This window comes from Acipenser ruthenus, chromosome 15 (genome assembly GCF_902713425.1).
Source record: "Acipenser ruthenus chromosome 15, fAciRut3.2 maternal haplotype, whole genome shotgun sequence".
Lineage (NCBI taxonomy): Eukaryota > Metazoa > Chordata > Actinopteri > Acipenseriformes > Acipenseridae > Acipenser > Acipenser ruthenus.
Window position 1 is genome coordinate 278,797 of NC_081203.1, and position 19,131 is coordinate 297,927.

The following is a 19,131-nucleotide window of genomic DNA, read 5'->3' on the forward strand; positions in this document are numbered from 1 at the left end:
TGTCCATCTGACCTGCGTGTCTGTGAACAGCGCTTTCTGTCTGTCTGTCTGACCTGCGTGTCTGTGAACAGCGCTGTCTGTCTGTCTGACCTGTGTGTCTGTGAACAGGGCTTTCTGTCTGTCTGTCTGTCTGTCTGACCTGCGTGTCTGTGAACAGCGCTTTCTGTCTGTCTGTCTGTCTGTCTGACCTGTGTGTCTGTCTGACCTGCGTGTCTGTGAACAGCGCTTTCTGTCTGTCTGTCTGACCTGCGTGTCTGTGAACAGCGCTTTCTGTCTGCCTGTCTGACCTGCGTGTCTGTGAACAGCGCTTTCTGTCGTCTCTTGTGTGTGTCACGCTGCACGCGTCTGTCTGGATCTCTCTAACGTTGTCTGTCAGCATCTCTCTGAACAGCGCTCAGCCCTGCTCTCTGACGTCTTGTTTGTGTTCGTCACTCTGTACTCGTGTGTTAAAGGGGAGAGTAGTCTGAGGGGGTCCTTGCTGATTATCCTGGCTCGGTTCCTCACGGGCGCCCTGGTGTAATTAGGCACGTCTCTGATTGATGGATCTCCTGCAGATATGGAATTCGTTTGAGCTGGGGTCAGATTCCCTGCCAGCTGTCCTGTGTGTTTGAGCTGGCAGGTGGGGTGATTGCAGATAAAGCTCTAGGGGCTGTGATTGTCTTCACTGCAGCACTCAGAGTAACGAGCTCCGGATAATCAAACTTGAACTTGTCTCGTTGTGAGCCTGGTGTGATCTGTATTCTAATGTAACCTCAAACACCAAACCCAAACGGGCTGATCACTGCAAGCAGAACCAGCCGCCTTCATTATGAACCCTTTCCCCACCTGACCCGCTTCTGCTGTGTGTGTGTGTCTGTGTGTGTTTGTGCATCTGTGTGTGTGTGTGTGTGTGTGTGTGTGTTTCTGTGTCTGTGGGGTTTCTCAAACGCGTCGTTGTTGTTTGTTTGTTTTTTAAGCTGTTAATCTCCTTGACAGGCCAGGCTCGTAGCGGAGGGATTGAGGAGTGAAATCCCATCTGATCTTTGCTTTCTGCCGTTGTCTGGAAACAATAATTAATCTTCATTTGCTAATCCCTGGCTGTGCGGAGGGCTGGCGGGCGAGCTGGCACTGACTCTCGCCAGCAGTAACCGTGCGCGCATCACAGGGCACAGGCAGGGTGCAGCTGGTAGCACATGGGAACAGGACTCTGTCACGTAATGGGCAAGATGCACTGTGCGCTGCCCTTTTACAAGAAACAGAGTATGAGAGATGAAAAGCCCCTGCACGCTGCAGAGCTAGAAGTGGAAAGCGCTGCCTGTGTAACACTGTGTTTGCTCTTCTCCAGGTCCCACGTTACTGCTGACCAGTGACAGCATCAAGCAGAGGCTGGGGTCCGCAGCGCTGGACAGGTAAAATGCGCTGGGGATCGGTACCATCGGGGGTTCTGATCCGGCTTCAGCCGAGCCTCAATTCACTGCTCCAGATTAGTTTTCAAGTCCCGTGTTCCAGATTCTCAGGATTATCTGTGTTGTGTGAGGTGATGTTGACTGGATCGCTGTTCTTTCAAAGAGACTCTGTTTAATTCAGTGGTGCAGAACTCTTTCAGTCAGGTCCTCAATTAGTTAAGTGACTCTGTGGAAGTCCAATGAACTGATTCAGGACCCGCTTGAAATAAAGACCTGGAGAGACTTGTGCAACACTGACTCAATTCAGAAACACCAAGACAAACTAAATAAGCTCAGTGACAAACGTTTGAGCTGAAAGTCTTTCAACGGCTTTGTCTGTTTTCCAGCCACTAGAGTGACTTCTTCTCGTGGACTCGTTTGACACTAAACTTGCTCGGTTTCTTTCAGTGTTTCAGTGCAGTCCTGTGGCGTGTGGAATACGTTATGCATAACTGCTGATGGACGGTGTCATGCCTTTGTGTTTGTGTGTCATGCAGTGTTCACGAGTACCGCCTGTCCAGCTGGCTGGGGCAGCAGGAGGATATCCATCGCATCGTTCTGTACCAGTCTGACAGCAGCCTGACACCCTGGACCCAGCGCTGCATCCGCCAGGCAGACTGCATCCTCATCGTGGGGCTGGGAGACCAGGAGCCCACTGTGGGAGGGGTGAGAGGGAGAGAGGGAGAGAGGGAGAGAGGGAGGGGTGGAGGGGTGGAGTCTGTGTCCGTGCACTGGGCAGTGAGAGAGGGAGGGAGGGAGGGATGGTGGACTCTGTGTCCGTGCACTGGGCAGCTCATCTCTATCGTTCTCTTGTCGTTTGTGCAGCTGGAGCGCATGCTGGAGAGCACGGCTGTGCGTGCGCAGAAGCAGCTGATCCTGCTGCACCGCGAGGACGGCCCCGCCCCCTACCGCACCGTGGAGTGGCTCAACATGCGCAGCTGGTGCTCCCGACACCTGCACCTCTGCTGCCCGCGCCGTGTCTTCACAAACCGGAGCCTGCCCAAACTGGTACTAGCAATACATGGCTCCAGTGCAGCACTGGGCTCCAGCACATGCAGCACAGGGCTGTGCAGCTAGTCTCAGTAGGGCTGTAAAACTAATCTGCTAGTCAGCTAACCTTGAGTACAGTGCCTGGCTTTACCGTCAGTGCTCCCAGAACTCAACAGCGTTGAAGTAGTCGAATAAACTTTTTGAAATGCACCGTGGAACGCCCTTCTCCGTCCCTGACAGGGAGGTCCGGGGCTCTGCAGCTAACCTGAACCCGATCAGGACTGCATCTCCTTTACAGGGGGGTCCAGCAGGGAGCAGACTGTCCGTAGCGCTGTAGATGATGACGGGACTCTTGTCTCCCGCAGAGAGAGATGTACCAGCGTGTTTTCCAGAAGACTCCGGACCGGCACTCGGACTTCTCTCGGCTGGCGCGGGTCCTGACTGGGAATGCCATCGCGCTGGTGCTGGGGGGCGGAGGAGCCAGGTGAGTCCCAGACAGACTTTTAATGTAGCGACCCGCGCAGAGAACGCACAGGCCTGGAAACCTGAGCGGAGACCTGCAGAACCTCCGAAATGAAATCTCTCGTTAATTCAGGTTTCCTGTCACTCGCGTGCGTGACGAATCACTCCGAGGTGTGGGGGGGGACACGCTGCGACCTTCATCAGAGACCCTCTCCCCCACGTCTCTGAGGCACAGCTCAGCCTCTCCATGTATTCAGCCAGGCACTCTGTGTGGGGGGTGATTCTGTCGAAGTGTGAGACGTTTATCCTGTGCTATAATTCCAGCCCTGGTATCTCTGTCAAGAGCAGAGTGGTGCATCAGTAATTGTATGGGCGTGCCGGAGCACCAGCCTCTCCCGCGAGCAGCAGCCACACGTTATGCAACATTAAATTACTGGTTGGTTAACTTATTTTTAAAGGAACGGCACGGTGTTATTTTCCATGCTGAAGCCCTGACAGAGCGCGTGTGATTCCAGCGCGGGCAGCTGCATGCTGTGCCTCCTTCCTGGGGCTGACAGTAATGATATTTCTGTGTTCTATAAACAGCAGAGACACGCACAGATTAGCAACGCTGCTGCCTTCGGATTTTATTCCATGGGCAGACTTCAGTAGAGCCGCAGCAGCAGGGAGACGGTCCCTTTTGTGTCCCAGGCACTGCCCAGCAGGGAGACGGTCCCCTTTGTGTCCCAGGCACTGCCCAGCAGGGAGACGGTCCCCTGTGTGTCCCAGGCACTGTCCAGCAGGGAGACGGTCCCCTGTGTGTCCCAGGCACTGTCCAGCAGTCCTCCAGGGCTGTCACTGGGCTTGCAGGCGGCACCGCGCTCCTCTCCCGGTCGGCTCGCTCCGTTTCATCTCCCTGTGAAATGTCGGCTCTGACATTTTATCCCTCCCTCTGTTCTGAAGCTGCACTGGGCCAGCCAACTTCAAAGCACTGATGCATTGTAGAAATCTCTCTCTCTGCTTCCTCTCCTCTCCTCCCTCTCTCTTTCCTTCCTCTCCTCTCTCGCTCTCTCTCTCTCTCTCCACTCCTCCCTGGGGCTTTCTCTCAGTCTCAGTGTTTGAACTTGTTAGCCTCCGCTAGAGTCCAGAGGTTTTTCTTTTGTTTTGTTTTCGTGAAAAGTGAGAAAGTACAGACACCATCCTAACCTGAAGACTGGAGAGTACTGGAGATCTGAGAGCAGCTAATTCAATACAGTCTAGTATAGAGAACTCAGTGCTGTACTGGAGATCTGAGAGCAGCTAATTCAATACAGTCTAGTGTAGAGAACTCAGTGCTGTACTGGGGATCTGAGAGCCAGCTAATTCAATACAGTCTAGTATAGAGAACTCAGTGCTGTACTGGGGATCTGAGAGCAGCTAATTCAATACAGTCTAGTGTAGAGAACTCAGTGCTGTACTGGGGATCTGAGAGCCAGCTAATTCTCTACACTAGACTGTATTGAACTCAGTGCTGTACTGGGGATCTGAGAGCCAGCTAATTCTCTACACTAGACTGTATTGAACTCAGTGCTGTACTGGGGATCTGAGAGCCAGCTAATTCAATACAGTCTAGTGTAGAGAACTCACTGCTGTACTGTGGATCTGAGAGCCAGCTAATTCAATACAGTCTAGTATAGATAACTCAGTGCTTGGCATGTGAGAGCCAGCTAATTCAATACAGTCTAGTGTAGAGAGCTCAGTGCTGGGCATGTGAGGGCCAGCAGACTCCAATCCGAGCACATTGCACTGAAGATGTTAAGCCCCTGTGCTGTTCACTTCCTTCAGTGTGTTTTTTCTTGCTCGGCTCCCATGTGAAAGCATTACGTGGGTGTCAGATTGAATCTGCTTGACTGACAGCTAGTTTGTCAGCGCGTCGGTCTGTGTGCTGGATGTGAATCTCTTTGACAGGCTGGGGCGGGGAGGGTGAAGGGATGTGAAACGCTGCCTCTGCACGGAGCACCTGGCCTGTCCCACTGCTTTCACACATGGATGTGTTCTGAGTGGCCCGGGCTGGGCTCAGTCATTCCCTAGCAGATGCCATGTCTGTGTGCTGCCGTTCCTCTTCCAGAATGAGATTATGTATTTCACCTTGCTTCCTACTGCGTTACTGCAGAAGAGAAACAGTGACTATCAGTGCTGTTATTACAGCCAGATCATAAGGTTATCTCAGGCTAACCCTCACTCTCCAACCTGTATTGAATCCCCACTACTGAGCTCTCTATACTAGACTGTATTGAATTAGCTGGCTCTCAGATCCCCAGTACAGCACTGAGTTCTCTACACTAGGCTGTATTGAATTAGCTGGCTCTCAGATCTCCAGTACAGCACTGAGTTCTCTATACTAGACTGTATTGAATTAGCTGGCTCTCAGATCTCCAGTGCAGCACTGAGTTCTCTATAATAGACTGTATTGAATTAGCTGGCTCTCAGATCTCCAGTACAGCACTGAGTTCTCTGCACTAGACTGTATTGAATTAGCTGGCTCTCAGATCCCCAGTACAGCACTGAGTTCTCTATACTAGACTGTATTGAATTAGCTGGCTCTCAGATCTCCATTACAGCACTGAGTTCTCTACACTAGACTGTATTGAATTTGCTGGCTCTCAGATCTCCAGTGCAGCACTGAGTTCTCTATAATAGACTGTATTGAATTAGCTGGCTCTCAGATCTCCAGTACAGCACTGAGTTCTCTATACTAGACTGTATTGAATCAGCTGGCTCTCAGATCTCCAGTGCTGAGCTGTGCAGTGGTTCATGTTGTGTTCTCTGACTCCTCTGTGTTTGGATGGCAGGGGCTGCTCGCAGGTGGGTATTATCCGGGCGATGACTGAGGCTGGCATTCCCATTGACCTGGTGGGCGGGACCTCCATCGGCTCCTTCATGGGCGCCCTGTACGCAGAGGAGAGGAGCTTCAACCGCATGAGGATCCGAGCACGGGAGTGGGCAATGGTGAGGACTGGAAGAGAGAGAGAGAGAGAGAGAGAGAGAGAGAGAGAGAGAGAGAGAGAGAGAGAGAGAGAGAGAGAGAGAGAGAGAGAGAGAGAGAGAGAGAGAGAGAGAGAGAGAGAGAGAGAGAGAGAGAGAGAGAGAGAGAGAGAGAGAGAGAGAGAGAGAGAGAGAGAGAGAGAGAGAGAGAGAGAGAGAGAGAGAGAGAGAGAGGGGGATTAAGAGAGAGAGAGAGAGGGGGGGACTGAGAGAGAGAGAGGGGGGACTGGGAGAAAGAGAGGGACTGAGAGTCCCGTTGAGTGAGGGGTCTCTTATTTTCCAAGGACGTCCCGGGAGTCATCTACAGCACAACCACTTTCATTACATGAAGCCATTTGTTAGAATGTGATACAGTGCAGCACACACACAAATCCTTATTCATCAAACTCAAGATTCATTACCCCTATTAACCAGATCACAAGCAGTAAGCTGGTGATGACATCAGTCTTCATGAAGAGCCAGGTCTTGTGAAGCACACTGCAGTGCAGCGGGATCCAGCACACATTGGATAGGGATTCACTGCAGTGCAGTGCCCTGCCCTGCCCAGCTCAGCCTAGCCCAGCCCAGCGCAGCTTAGCACAGCACAGCACAGCGCTGCCCTGCCCAGCCCGGGTTGGCTCAGCTTCACATATGAGACTAGCAGTCCTATTCATTTTCTCAGAGTATTAACTCTCTCCCCCCTCCCCCTTTCTTGACAGTGTGTAAAAGAAATAAATGTCAGAGCAGAGTGAAAAATTGCAGTCCTCTGTTATTTGTAATATTAAGTGGTATTAGCCACACATGCACACGCTGACACACACACTGTTGAGAGGTTTGACAGGTGCAGTATTGGTTTCTGCACTGGAGGAGCCAGCGTGTTGAGAGGTTTGACAGGCTCAATCTCTCTCCTGCAGGAGATGACTTCTTGGTTCAAGAAGGTGCTGGACCTGACCTACCCTATCACCTCCATGTTCAGTGGAGCCTCCTTCAACTCCGGCCTCAGCAGCATCTTCAAGAGCAAGCAGATCGAGGTGGGACCAGACGTGCACACTCTCACTTTCTCTCTCTCTCTCTAGACACGCACTCTCATACTCCTCACACTCTCCAGACACACACTATCACTCTCCAGAAGCACACTGTCACACTCTCTCACTCTCCAGGCATGCTAATACCAGCCAGTCTGTCGTGGTGTGCCAGCCTGTGTGAGGGGCAGGGTCTGAATGCCAGTCCTGTGCTGCAGACTGGGAGTCAGCTGGGCTCTCCTCTCTAGTCCCTGGCAGTGTTGTCGTCTCTGCTGATCCACTCTGTGTGTGCGGGGTTTGCTGCATGCTTGATTATTGATTAGTGTATAGGATAGCTCAGGTGTGTCTTATTAAACCAGTAAATGCATCACAGTGCTGTGCAATGGGGTGGGAGTCTGATTTCCATCCCTGTTGTTTTTAATACCCTGCAGGACCTGTGGATCCCCTATTTCAACATCACCACTGACATCACCGCCTCGGCCATGCGGGTCCACACAGACGGTGAGTGAGGGGCAGGGGCAGGACTCTCAGACAGAGTGACCTGCAGGCAGCAGCCAGGGCCCCTGCATAGGCAGAGCCTGCTTCTGCCTAACCTTGGCACACAAAGGGCCTTGTTTTAATGGTTACTGGGCTGTTTCAGTAGCATGTATTGTGTTCGTTCAGCGTGCCGGACAGAGCCAGCTGTCACGTGTGCGCTTACAGAAAGAAATGGTAAAGTGGTTTCCAGCGCTACAGTATGTGCTGTTGTTCAGGATCGATCGGTTTTTAAATGGAGGTCATAACATCTATAGCAGTTTTCCCCCCAGACATACAACGTGAATTAAACCCTCTCCCCTCTCCCTCTCTCGCAGGCTCGCTGTGGCGATATGTCCGTGCCAGCATGTCCCTCTCGGGGTACCTGCCCCCCCTGTGTGACCCCAAAGACGGACACCTTCTGATGGACGGTGGCTACATCAACAACCTGCCAGGTGAGAGCTGGCTGCTCCTGCACCTGACACTCTGTATAGACTGGCTGCTCCTGCACCTGACACTCTGTATAGACTGGCTGCTCCTGCACCTGACACTCTGTATAGACTGGCTGCTCCTGCACCTGACACTCTGTATAGACTGGCTGCTTCTGCACCTGACACTCTGTATAGACTGGCTGCTCCTGCACCTGACACTCTGTATAGACTGGCTGCTCCTGCACCTGACACTCTGTATAGACTGGCTGCTCCTGCACCTGACACTCTGCTGACAGGATTTTTCTTTTCTTTCACACACCCCCTCCCCCCACAGCGGACGTGGCGCGGTCCATGGGTGCGAAGGTGGTGATTGCCATCGACGTGGGCAGCCAGGACGAGACGGACCTCACCAACTACGGGGACTCGCTGTCGGGCTGGTGGCTGCTGTGGAAACGCTGGAACCCGCTGAGTGAGAAGGTCAAGGTGAGGGGGCGTGGCTCTGATCCTTACTAACCAATCCGATCACAAGACCAGCCACAAAGCAGCAGACATTCAGAACTGCTGGGGCACAGCAGGCGCATTGACAGCAGAGCCTGTTCAATTTGTGTTGTGTCGTGACTCTGTGCAGGTGCTGGACATGGCTGAGATCCAGACGCGGCTGGCCTACGTGTGCTGCGTGAGGCAGCTGGAGATGGTGAAGAGCAGCGAGTACTGCGAGTACATCCGGCCGCCCATTGACCGCTACGGCACGCTGGACTTCGGCAAGTTCAACGAGATCCTGGTGAGTCTGTCTGTGGGGCTGGAACTGAACGGTGTTAACGCAGGGATGGGAAACAAGACTCCCATTGCATAGCAGTGTGATTCATTCCTGGGTTTACTACCTGATTAAACACAGGGTATAGGTAACAAGGTCGGTGTGCCTTATTAAACCAGGCAGGGCTCAAACCGCTAAACAACAGGAGTCTTATTTCCATCCCTGCACCGTGCCTTCACAGGCCTAAATAGAATGACACACCTGAGCTTGTTAGCTAGTCACACTGCGGGCTAATCAAGGTCATAGTAAAACCTGGAGTGAGTCTCATTGCCATCCCTGTAGTGAAGATGTTCACTCTGTCTGTCTGTGTGTGTGTCTGTGTCAGGAGGTGGGGTACCAGCATGGGCAGACTCTGTTTGATGTGTGGCGCCGCAGCGGGGTGGTTGACAAGATGCTGAAGGACCGACACCAGGAGGAGTTCCACAAGACCAAGACCTCTGACGTGAGTGAGCGAGCGAGCGAGCGAGGTGTGGCTGAGTGGCAGAACGCTCAGCAGCGTGGCTGGATTAAACTGGAACGCACACACATTTAAACTGGCCACTCCCTGTGGTGCAGTCAGCAAGCAGTTACCTAGTATTGATTATCAGTAATAATCATCAATAATCGGTCTATTGAACACTTTATTATTGATTCAGCAAGAAGAGAAATGTAGACCCTATAACAAGTGAAAATGTGGGCATGTTATACATAGTGATAGAATTAATTGAAGTCTTTATTATTATTAATGAATGTTTCATTGCAATTGAAAAGCCGTGTTGATCCTTGACTAACGCTTGCCTCTGTCTGAGCCGGTGCCCTGCAGGTAGTGACCTGTCCCAACGCCTCCTTCACCGACCTGGCTGAGATCGTGTCCCGAATCGAGTCAGTCAAACCCGCCGTGGTGGACGGTGAGTACTGCGCCCGGCTCTGAGAGGAAGTCATGCTGCAGAGCTGAGAGACGCTCAGCAAGGCTGGAGCTGCGTTTAGAAACACGACAGGAAACTCGATGCCTTCCACTGATGAGCTTTTCAAGCAGAAAGTGGATTTACTGCAGTGCCACGGAGCGGGGTTTGTGTTCGCACGCTTACAGACACGCACGCGTTCTGGGGCGGGTTTCCTGTCAACAGTTCAGACAGTCTATACACTGTGAAGACGTGACTCCAGTCCAGTGCGCTGGGAACCTGTGTGCAGGTGCAGCTGAGCTGCTGGAGAAATTATATCTCATCCAGAACTAGAAAACGTTCTGGAAATAATAATACTTGTAGTGGAAACGTTTGTCATGCAGTGTGTTGCATTTCCTCATAGACTTGATGTTGTTCAGTGTGTTCAGTCTCTTGTAGTATTTCAGTGCTTGAGTTGAACTGGACTCTTTCCTCCCCAGACGAGTCAGATTACCAGACTGACTACGAGGAGGAAGCAACAGAGGCGTTGAGGGGAGAGTTCAAGCCGTCCAATCAGAACAGTGAGCACACGGAGGAGGAGGAGGAAGAGACATGTGACACGGTGAGCCACGCCCACCGCCTCTCTGATCTCATCAGCACGATGAAAAGATCATGTCAAAAAGAAAGAAAGAAAACACTGATCTGTTATCAAACACAAATGCATGTGTTATACAGCGCTGACGTGCTGTTGAAACAGTCTGTGAAATACTGAAAGCAGGGCACTTATCCAGTAAACTACAGTACGTGGTCTCCCTGTGAGTGAACCGTGTTTACTGAGCGCTCTACTTCTCCACATCTGTAAAACACTGTATTTTTTATTTTCAGGATGAGGAGCTGGAGCTGCGACGCCGCCGAGTCACGAGACAGTCCGCGGCGGGCAGCGCTCATTAGCACAGCGCCCCCTGCGGGGCTGGAGGAGTATGACGAGTGTGTGTGTGCCAATCTGAACGCTCAGACCGTCTCTGTCTGTCCACGGGGCTGCCTTCAAGAACAGACACCAATCCAGAACGATCTCCAACCGAGCCCAGTGAACAGACTTCAGCGCTTTGAGCAAATTCACCAGAGAACTGGCTGCAGCCCTGGACTTTGTTTAAGGAAGAAAGATGCTTTTTTTTTTTTCAAATTTAATCATGCCTGTAAGAAATGAATCCGATTCTTCTGCCAGGCTGCCTGACTCTTCTCTCTCCAGTCCATTCCACCAATGTTCTTTTAAAAGACTGATCCCGGATTTCAATCTGCATTGCTTTCCAGCATGAGCTGTCAGTGGCAACTTTTATTCCCTGTGCATCGGACACTGAAACAATCTAATTAAGAACATGAGAAAACGCTCCCGCTGTCCTACACACAGCGTATATTAACACTGTACTGCAGTCCTTTCTAGTTATTTTAAATACAGTGGAATGATCCAGAGCGACAAGAGACAGGCAGCTTGGGATCAAATCAACCCGATTTCAAGATCAGCTTAAAAAAAGTAAAATCAGCACCAAACGGGTGCTTTGCTGTTGAGTTGAGACACACAGTGCCTTTTCAAGTGCCCTCCATCTCCAGAGAGCAAGGACAGCAGTTTGGACAGATTCTGAATGAGATCAGCACTGAACAGTTCCCTCTGCTGTGAAACCCCTGCTAACCTTCCCTTCACAACGTCCCTGCAGAGACTCGCTTTGCGCATGTGTTTAATGAAGGGTGTTACTACAGACCTCATGCAGGACAGCGTGGCACATTGCATTGTGTCGAGTGTGATCTGCTGTGTGAAAGCACAGTCGCACAAGTCCGTGTGATTTGGGCTGTAATGTATGTCCTGTGGTACAGGGTGTCTTTTCGAGAGCACTTTTGGGGCGGCGATCCCTGCTTAGAACTTGTGTCTGAACAAAGAAAACAAAAAGAAGGGGATGCATAATAAATATCGTACTCACTGCGTGGCAGCTGGTTCAAATCCAGCTCAATCCTGCCTTTGATTCGGTTCATTTACCTGAAAATCAATGGAAAAGCAAGCTCTTCCATGGACGGGAGATGGCATCAAAATAGCCTCTTTTATAATGTATGTCATTGTTTTTTTTAAATGATGTCAGTAAAAAAGCCTACTGCAGTGCGAGGCTGGCAACCCTGGCACTGCCTCCCATTACCAACACGCTCTCATTCCAGAGTGCAAGTGCAATAGGAGTCATCCGAGGCACAGCCGCAGGTAACGGCGCTCAATGAAGACCTGCTGCTATTTATAACTGCAGTGTTTTCAGAGCGGATTAAAGAGATTGCACTCTGCGTCACACACACACAGCGCTGGAGCTGTGAGCTTCTAAAATAAACACAAAGTGTGGAGGGGCCTTGACGCACGCACACACACCCCGACAACACACACTGAAACACACACACCCCCCCCCCCCGACAACACACACTGAAACACACACACACACCCCCCGACAACACACACTGAAACACACACACACCTCAATAACACACACTGAAACACACACACTGATACACACACACACACTGAAACACACTGTCACTGATACACACACACACCCTGATAACACACTCTCACTGATACACACACACACACACACTGATAACACACTCTCACTGATACACACACACACTGCAGAGGGGGCTTGACGCACACACACGCACGCACACAATTCTTGTTTTTGTTGCTCAGTTATTTCCGTTTATATAAATCCCAACACAAACTCTCCCTGCGCAGTACAGCATGAAACACATGAAGAGGTCATTGTTACACTTGTGCCCTGAACCTTCTTCCTCCTCCAGTCCCCATGACTGGATTTCTGGGTAAGCAGGACCTGGTCCTCCAGAGACCTCCTCGCCCTTCAAACCAGCCTGTGAGCGTCACTCTGATCTCAAGCTCTCATTACACTGGTATTTATAACTCCTCTCAAGCGCTCATGACACGGTGGTATTTATAACTCCTGCACACTTCCAGATCAGTGCGCAAATCAACAAGCTTTTTATTACTTTTTTCCACACATGCTCTGTTCCAGACTGCTCACGTCAGTGTTTGTGTAAATGCAATTACCAGCCGCTGTCTTCTTAACCTGGTGCTCAGAGCTCATCTGTTGGGTTACAGCTCTTGTGATCCCTGCTGTGATCTCTACTGCTCTGTAGCACACCTGACTGCAACTCTAGATCAATAAATCAATTCTCAGTCCAGCGCAGCAGTCACACTGACACTTTCTAAGCACCCTCTCTGTCTCTTCATGATTGCACAGCTCTTTCCTCTGCTCTGGAGTCTAATAGGTGCTGTAGCTCCACTGTGCTGTACTGTCACAAGACAAGAAATGATTGCCGATAAGGGGAGCCGAGCACAATGGTACAAGAGCTAATAAAACCACAGGAAAAAGGATTTAAAAAAACCTAAAGGGACAAACCTTTCAATTGCATTTTGGAGTTGTTTAACTGTAGCAACGGTCCTGTCCCCCTGTGAGATAAAACCACCCCCTCCAATCCAGGGTCCATCACCTTCATTTGGTGCTCAATTTCATCTGCTCTTGAGTGGTATTAGTTTTCTGAGCTGCTAAATCCTGTAAAGCAATTGCAGATCATATCCCCCCTTGTCCACAATCTCATTACTCTGTGATAATAGAAGCCCCCCCCCCCCCCCCTCTCCCTTATCTCCACTCTCATCCTTCCAGGCACAGCCACTCTCTCATTCACCTCGCCGGGCTGGTTGTTTGACTTTCCCTCGTGGTGTGAGGGATCACATTGCAGAGTTATCTCTGGAGCCAGACGCACAAGCACACAGGAGCTCAAAAACATGAAGCACTGAAGCCATAGACAAGCAGCATGGCCCTCCTCTCTGAAAAAACAATGCTTTACTCGATGTGTTAGAGAACAGGAGGTAAGCAAAACCAGTAAACACAACCAGTAAACATGCTGGCTGCAGGGTGCAGGGCGCCTGTTCTGTGTTCAGGCCCTCGGCCCTCGAAGTTTTTTTTTTTTTTTTAATGATGTCAAGCGATTCGAAAGAAGATTGCAGCTGCAGTATGTGGAGTTACTTCAGAGTGTCACTATTTAACAAGACAAAAAAAACACACATGCAGAGGGGAAGTACCTGTGTCAATGCTTCTCTTGAGACGCAATTAAAATGTCTTGAGTGTGAATTTCTTTTTTTTTCTTTTTAAAGAAACTACGCAGTCGGGGGGGGGGGGGGGGTGTCAGACTCCAGGCCTGGAGGGACGCAGGGGCTTCTGGTTTTTATTCCAACTGAAACTCTCACTTAACAGAACTGATCTCATTATTTGTTGAATTGGACGTGTTTCATACTTTTCAAGGTCTTTTACAGTTGCTGGTTTTATAAACTCACTTGATTCATGGTACGCTACCTCTGAAACACTTTGAGGTCTGAAGAGGAGTGTTACATGTGTCCAATTCATTAAATCATTAGACCAATTAATAACTGAGCTCGGGTGGAATGAAAGCCCGAAGACACTGCGGCCCTCCAGGAGCTGACTTCGACTTCCCTGAGCTAACCGGTAACTCCCCAGAGTTTAAACAGGGATGTGCAAAGCGTGGGGCGCAGAGAGTCAGCAAGGGGGGCGCGACTGTGACTAACTCAGTCTAATCAGTCGTGTTGTAACCGTTGACGATCACTCCAGGACTTGTAGAAGTGGAGAAACAATGTTTGAAGTGGAGGAACGATGTTTGAAGTGGAGGAATGATGTTTGAAGTGGCGAGTGTGTCAGTGAAGCTGCAGTGATCAGAGCCATGTATGGGGTGCCAAGTGTAAAAATAAAGCACTGATATTTCAACCCGGATTTGATGTCAATCTCGTATTTAACCAAAAAAAATTTGTAAAAAAACAAAAACAAAAACACAAAAACGTTGGCATTGTATGCAGAGGAGGAAGCGGAGAGATTGGCTCTCGGAGTGAAGGGCAGCTCTGCAGCACACAACGTCCAATCAAACGCTTCAGTGGGCGGGGGCTCGTTTGCATGTTAGCTTTAGATTCAGCTGGCAAAAATAAATATTTATTTTGTGAAAACCCAGATTTATTTTTTTTTCAGATTTAATTGCTGAACGCTAATGTTTTTCAGATTTATCTGTTAGGTAAATGTTGAATCGCCAAGTGTAAAAAAAAAAACATGTATAGACATTTTCAACATTTATAAATTACATCTGAAAGTACAAATTTCTAAATTTTCAAGAATGTGTTTCTTAACATTTATATATAGTTGTGATTAAATCTAGGGGAAAAAAAACAACACCTGTTGAAATATAAAGTTCAGTTGGAACGTTTTAATAAGCTGCTTCATTTCAACTGGATTCTGTCTCTCCTGCTTGAGTCCCGTCTCTGGTGTAAACACCACAAAAGAAAGGTTCAGCTCCAATTACATTGGGTTCAAGCCATGAGTGCCACTTTATTTAAATTGTGCGTTCCCATGAATAATGCGTGCGTCAGTCCTCTCACTCCACACTGCTCCTTCACATGCATCACACAGCACCTGGACGCGCACACGTCACTCAAGAGACAGCGGTAGTGCTACAGCAGGCTACAGCGCAATGATCGAGTTAATAAGGGAAGGCTTGAGGGCTCTGGCATGACGTCGTATTCTTGGGTGGGTTCCAGTTGCTAATGAAATCACACTTTGAACGTAGTAAAGGAGATCGTCAGAACTCTTCACTCCCTAGGCCAGTATACTAACCAGTATCAGATACATTGCTATTTATAAACTCACTTGACTGCCAGGTTAACTCCAGCTTTAGTGCGTCTACACAGAAGAAAAAACAAAACTGCATCAAATCTGGGTTCCAGTGTGAACAGAACAAGGAGCAAAACCAGATTAACCACAAGCAGATCGGAGTGCCGGATTGAAATCCTGAATTCATTTTGCTTCAGTGTGCAAACAGCAGCAGAGGCATAGGAGCACGGGCAGCGGGGTGCACAGCTAGCCTGTCCATGGAAGAGGCTCTCCTTGCAGCTGCATCGCACAGTCTGCACTCTGCGGGGGAGTGTGGCGGTGATGATGTCACACATGAAAGACGGGACCCCTCGCTGGAACAGCCTGCTCTCCAATTAACTTTCACTGCAGCCCTATTCCTGTTTCTCTTTGTTCACAGCGTGGGAGGATGAGAAATAAAGCAACAAGGTGGGCTGATCGAACAAAGAAATCCCAGCCAAGGAGCTTGAAAGGGGGGTCGTTAGTACAGCCTGGAGGGCGGGTGTGTGAACGGGGAGCCCCTCGCGGAACCCGCAGTATCTCTTAATACATTGCTTGCTACAGTACTATTATTACAAATGTTTTTCATGATGCCTTCGGAGACGAATGTGATTAAGCTGGTGTGAAGGTGCATACAGTTGGCACAGAGCAGTGAAGACGAGTGCAGTGCAGCTTCTCAAGTTAGCAATACAGACACAGATCCTGCACTGCACCCCAATGAAGTTACCAGGAACAGAGACAAGAAGCTTGATGTGAGGGGAGCCCCCGTCACCTTCCTTTAGATTAATGAAGGCTGCCATGCCCTGGAGAGCGTTACAGTACTGGAGATGACAAACTGGGCAAGAGTGTTGTGCACACACACACCAGGGAGTGAGTTAGATACTTTAGACTCGCTCACACACACACCAGGGAGTGAGTTAGATACTTTAGACTCGCTCACACACACCAGGGAGTGAGTTAGATACTTTAGACTCGCTCACACACACACCAGGGAGTGAGTTAGATACTTTAGACTCGCTCACACACACACCAGGGAGTGAGTTAGATACTTTAGACTCGCTCACACAAACTGTGTTTGCTGGAAAGGAGGAAACCGCTATTTCAGAACTAGGTCGATTCCACAGAGGGCTCTCTGTCATTCACTGCACTGGCTGATCTGCACATATTTAGAGCAGAGATATCCTTTGGTAAACAAGTACTCCCTTAAAGGGGAGCGCAGCGAGGCACTCTGTATTTATAAAAACATCTGCAAGCACGCTGGTACCTGCTCTCTAGTGCTTAACAAACAGAATCTAACCTGAGAGTCCCCTCAATCTCTCAATAAAGAACTAAACATCTCAACCCTAACCCTAGAGTCTCCTCAATCTCTCAATAAAGAACTAAACATCTCAACCCTAGAGTCCCCTCAATCTCTCAATAAAGAACTAAACATCTCAACCCTAACCCTAGAGTCCCCTCAATCTCTCAATAAAGAACTAAACATCTCAACCCTAGAGTCCCCTCAATCTCTCAATAAAGAACTAAACATCTCAACCCTAACCCTAGAGTCCCCTCAATCTCTCAATAAAGAACTAAACATCTCAACCCTAACCCTAGAGTCCCCTCAATCTCCCAATAAAGAACTAAACATCTCAACCCTAGAGTCCCCTCAATCTCTCAATAAAGAACTAAACATCTCAACCCTAACCCTAGAGTCCCCTCAATCTCTCAATAAAGAACTAAACATCTCAACCCTAGAGTCCCCTCAATCTCTCAATAAAGAACTAAACATCTCAACCCTAACCCTAGAGTCCCCTCAATCTCTCAATAAAGAACTAAACATCTCAACCCTAACCCTAGAGTCCCCTCAATCTCTCAATAAAGAACTAAACATCTCAACCCTAACCCTAGAGTCCCCTCAATCTCTCAATAAAGAACTAAACATCTCAACCCTAACCCGAGAGTCTCCTCAATCTCTCAATAAAGAACTAAACATCTCAACCCTAACCCTAGAGTCCCCTCAAGAGAACTGGTACCCTTGGAGGCATTTAATGAGAAGAGCATGAGACAGTGTGACAACCCTGCAGAACATCACTGAGCTGCAGCACTTTGAAAACACTGTGTGTGAGCCTCTCTTACTGTCAGAAGAGAGGTCATCTCGGCCAGTCTGGGGTGAAAGATATGAAGCTGTTAGTTCATATGCCAAAGCGATACTCGGTGTACTTCATGAGTGAATGGATTTGTCAGATCCGTGTCTGTTAGGCCGTGCTCACTGTCACTGAGCTCCATTCGATATTATCAAGAGCTTTAATTACAATAATAACTTGGAAAAGCCACTGCTGGCATTTGTCTGAAATGACACAGGCCATGTTTTGCACACGCTGTCGAAATTCCTTCTTAAATAAATGTGTTCTTTTTTAATACAATGGAAGCCCCCCGAAGGTTTGTCTAGTTCTCTCCCTCCCCTTTAAACAACATGCCCTGTGTCCCGGAGGAGGAGAGACCTTTGGAAACAAGAGATAATTAAAAACGTCTTGATCGAAGACAAGATAACACCCTTGAAAGGACTAATCTGCTCACATTAATAATTAGACACTGCTCTGGGAACGATATGCTGCTTAAGAGTGAATAAAGCATATAATCTATGTGTCCGCATCGCATCTCCCTGGATGGGAAGAGAAGAGAGGGGAGAGTGAGTCATTGAAAGAGAGAGAGAGAGAGAGAGAAAGAGAGAGATAGATATAGAGAGAGAGATGCAGAGAGAGATACAGAGAAAGATAGACAGATACAGAGATGCACAGAGAGATGAGAGAGAGAGCGATACAGAGATGCAAAGAGATGAGAGAGAGAGCGATACAGAGATGCACAAGAGATGAGAGAGAGAGAGTGATACAGGGATGCACAAGAGATGAGAGAGAGAGCGATACAGAGATGCACAGAGAGATGAGAGAGAGAGAGCAATACAGAGATGCACAAGAGATGAGAGAGAGCGATACAGAGATGCACAGAGAGATGAGAGAGAGAGAGCGATACAGAGATGCACAAGAGATGAGAGAGAGAGAGCGATACAGAGATGCACAAGAGATGAGAGAGAGAGCGATACAGAGATGCAAAGAGATGAGAGAGAGAGCGATACAGAGATGCACAAGAGATGAGAGAGAGAGAGCGATACAGAGATGCAAAGAGATGAGAGAGAGAGCGATACAGAGATGCACAAGAGATGAGAGAGAGAGCGATACAGAGATGCAAAGAGATGAGAGAGAGAGCGATACAGAGATGCACAAGAGATGAGAGAGAGAGAGCGATACAGAGATGCAAAGAGATGAGAGAGAGAGCGATACAGAGATGCACAAGAGATGAGAGAGAGAGCGATACAGAGATGCACAAGAGATGAGAGAGAGAGAGCAATACAGAGATGCACAAGAGATGAGAGAGAGAGAGTGATACAGGGATGCACAAGAGATGAGAGAGAGAGAGCGATACAGAGATGCACAGAGAGATGAGAGAGAGAGAGCAATACAGAGATGCACAAGAGATGAGAGAGAGCGATACAGAGATGCACAGAGAGATGAGAGAGAGAGAGCGATACAGAGATGCAGAGAGATGAGAGAGAGAGAGCGATACAGAGATGCACAGAGAGATGAGAGAGAGAGAGCGATACAGAGATGCACAAGAGATGAGAGAGAGAGAGCGATACAGAGATGCAAAGAGATGAGAGAGAGAGAGCGATACAGAGATGCAAAGAGATGAGAGAGAGAGCGATACAGAGATGCACAAGAGATGAGAGAGAGAGAGCGATACAGAGATGCACAAGAGATGAGAGAGAGAGCGATACAGAGATGCAAAGAGAGATGAGAGAGAGAGAGCGATACAGAGATGCAAAGAGAGATGAGAGAGAGAGAGCGATACAGAGATGCACAAG

General features: G+C 49.1%; 1 protein-coding gene across 2 annotated transcripts in view; it reads left to right on the plus strand.

The window, feature by feature from the left end:
• The window catches only part of LOC131697497 (patatin-like phospholipase domain-containing protein 7), a 27,757-nt gene extending 15,034 nt beyond the window's left edge, over window positions 1–12,723 (plus strand). For both annotated transcript variants that reach the window (XM_058986657.1, XM_058986658.1), the window contains 14 exons: window positions 1,325–1,388; window positions 1,922–2,090; window positions 2,250–2,432; window positions 2,780–2,898; window positions 5,687–5,843; window positions 6,773–6,889; window positions 7,312–7,381; window positions 7,732–7,848; window positions 8,159–8,307; window positions 8,453–8,605; window positions 8,964–9,080; window positions 9,441–9,525; window positions 9,999–10,120; window positions 10,384–12,723. In XM_058986657.1, the coding sequence (XP_058842640.1) occupies window positions 1,325–1,388; window positions 1,922–2,090; window positions 2,250–2,432; window positions 2,780–2,898; window positions 5,687–5,843; window positions 6,773–6,889; window positions 7,312–7,381; window positions 7,732–7,848; window positions 8,159–8,307; window positions 8,453–8,605; window positions 8,964–9,080; window positions 9,441–9,525; window positions 9,999–10,120; window positions 10,384–10,449 (1,688 nt within the window). In that variant the 3' untranslated portion in view covers window positions 10,450–12,723. The remainder of the gene's footprint in view (window positions 1–1,324; window positions 1,389–1,921; window positions 2,091–2,249; window positions 2,433–2,779; window positions 2,899–5,686; window positions 5,844–6,772; window positions 6,890–7,311; window positions 7,382–7,731; window positions 7,849–8,158; window positions 8,308–8,452; window positions 8,606–8,963; window positions 9,081–9,440; window positions 9,526–9,998; window positions 10,121–10,383) is intronic.
• The last annotated feature ends 6,408 nt before the right edge of the window (window positions 12,724–19,131 follow it).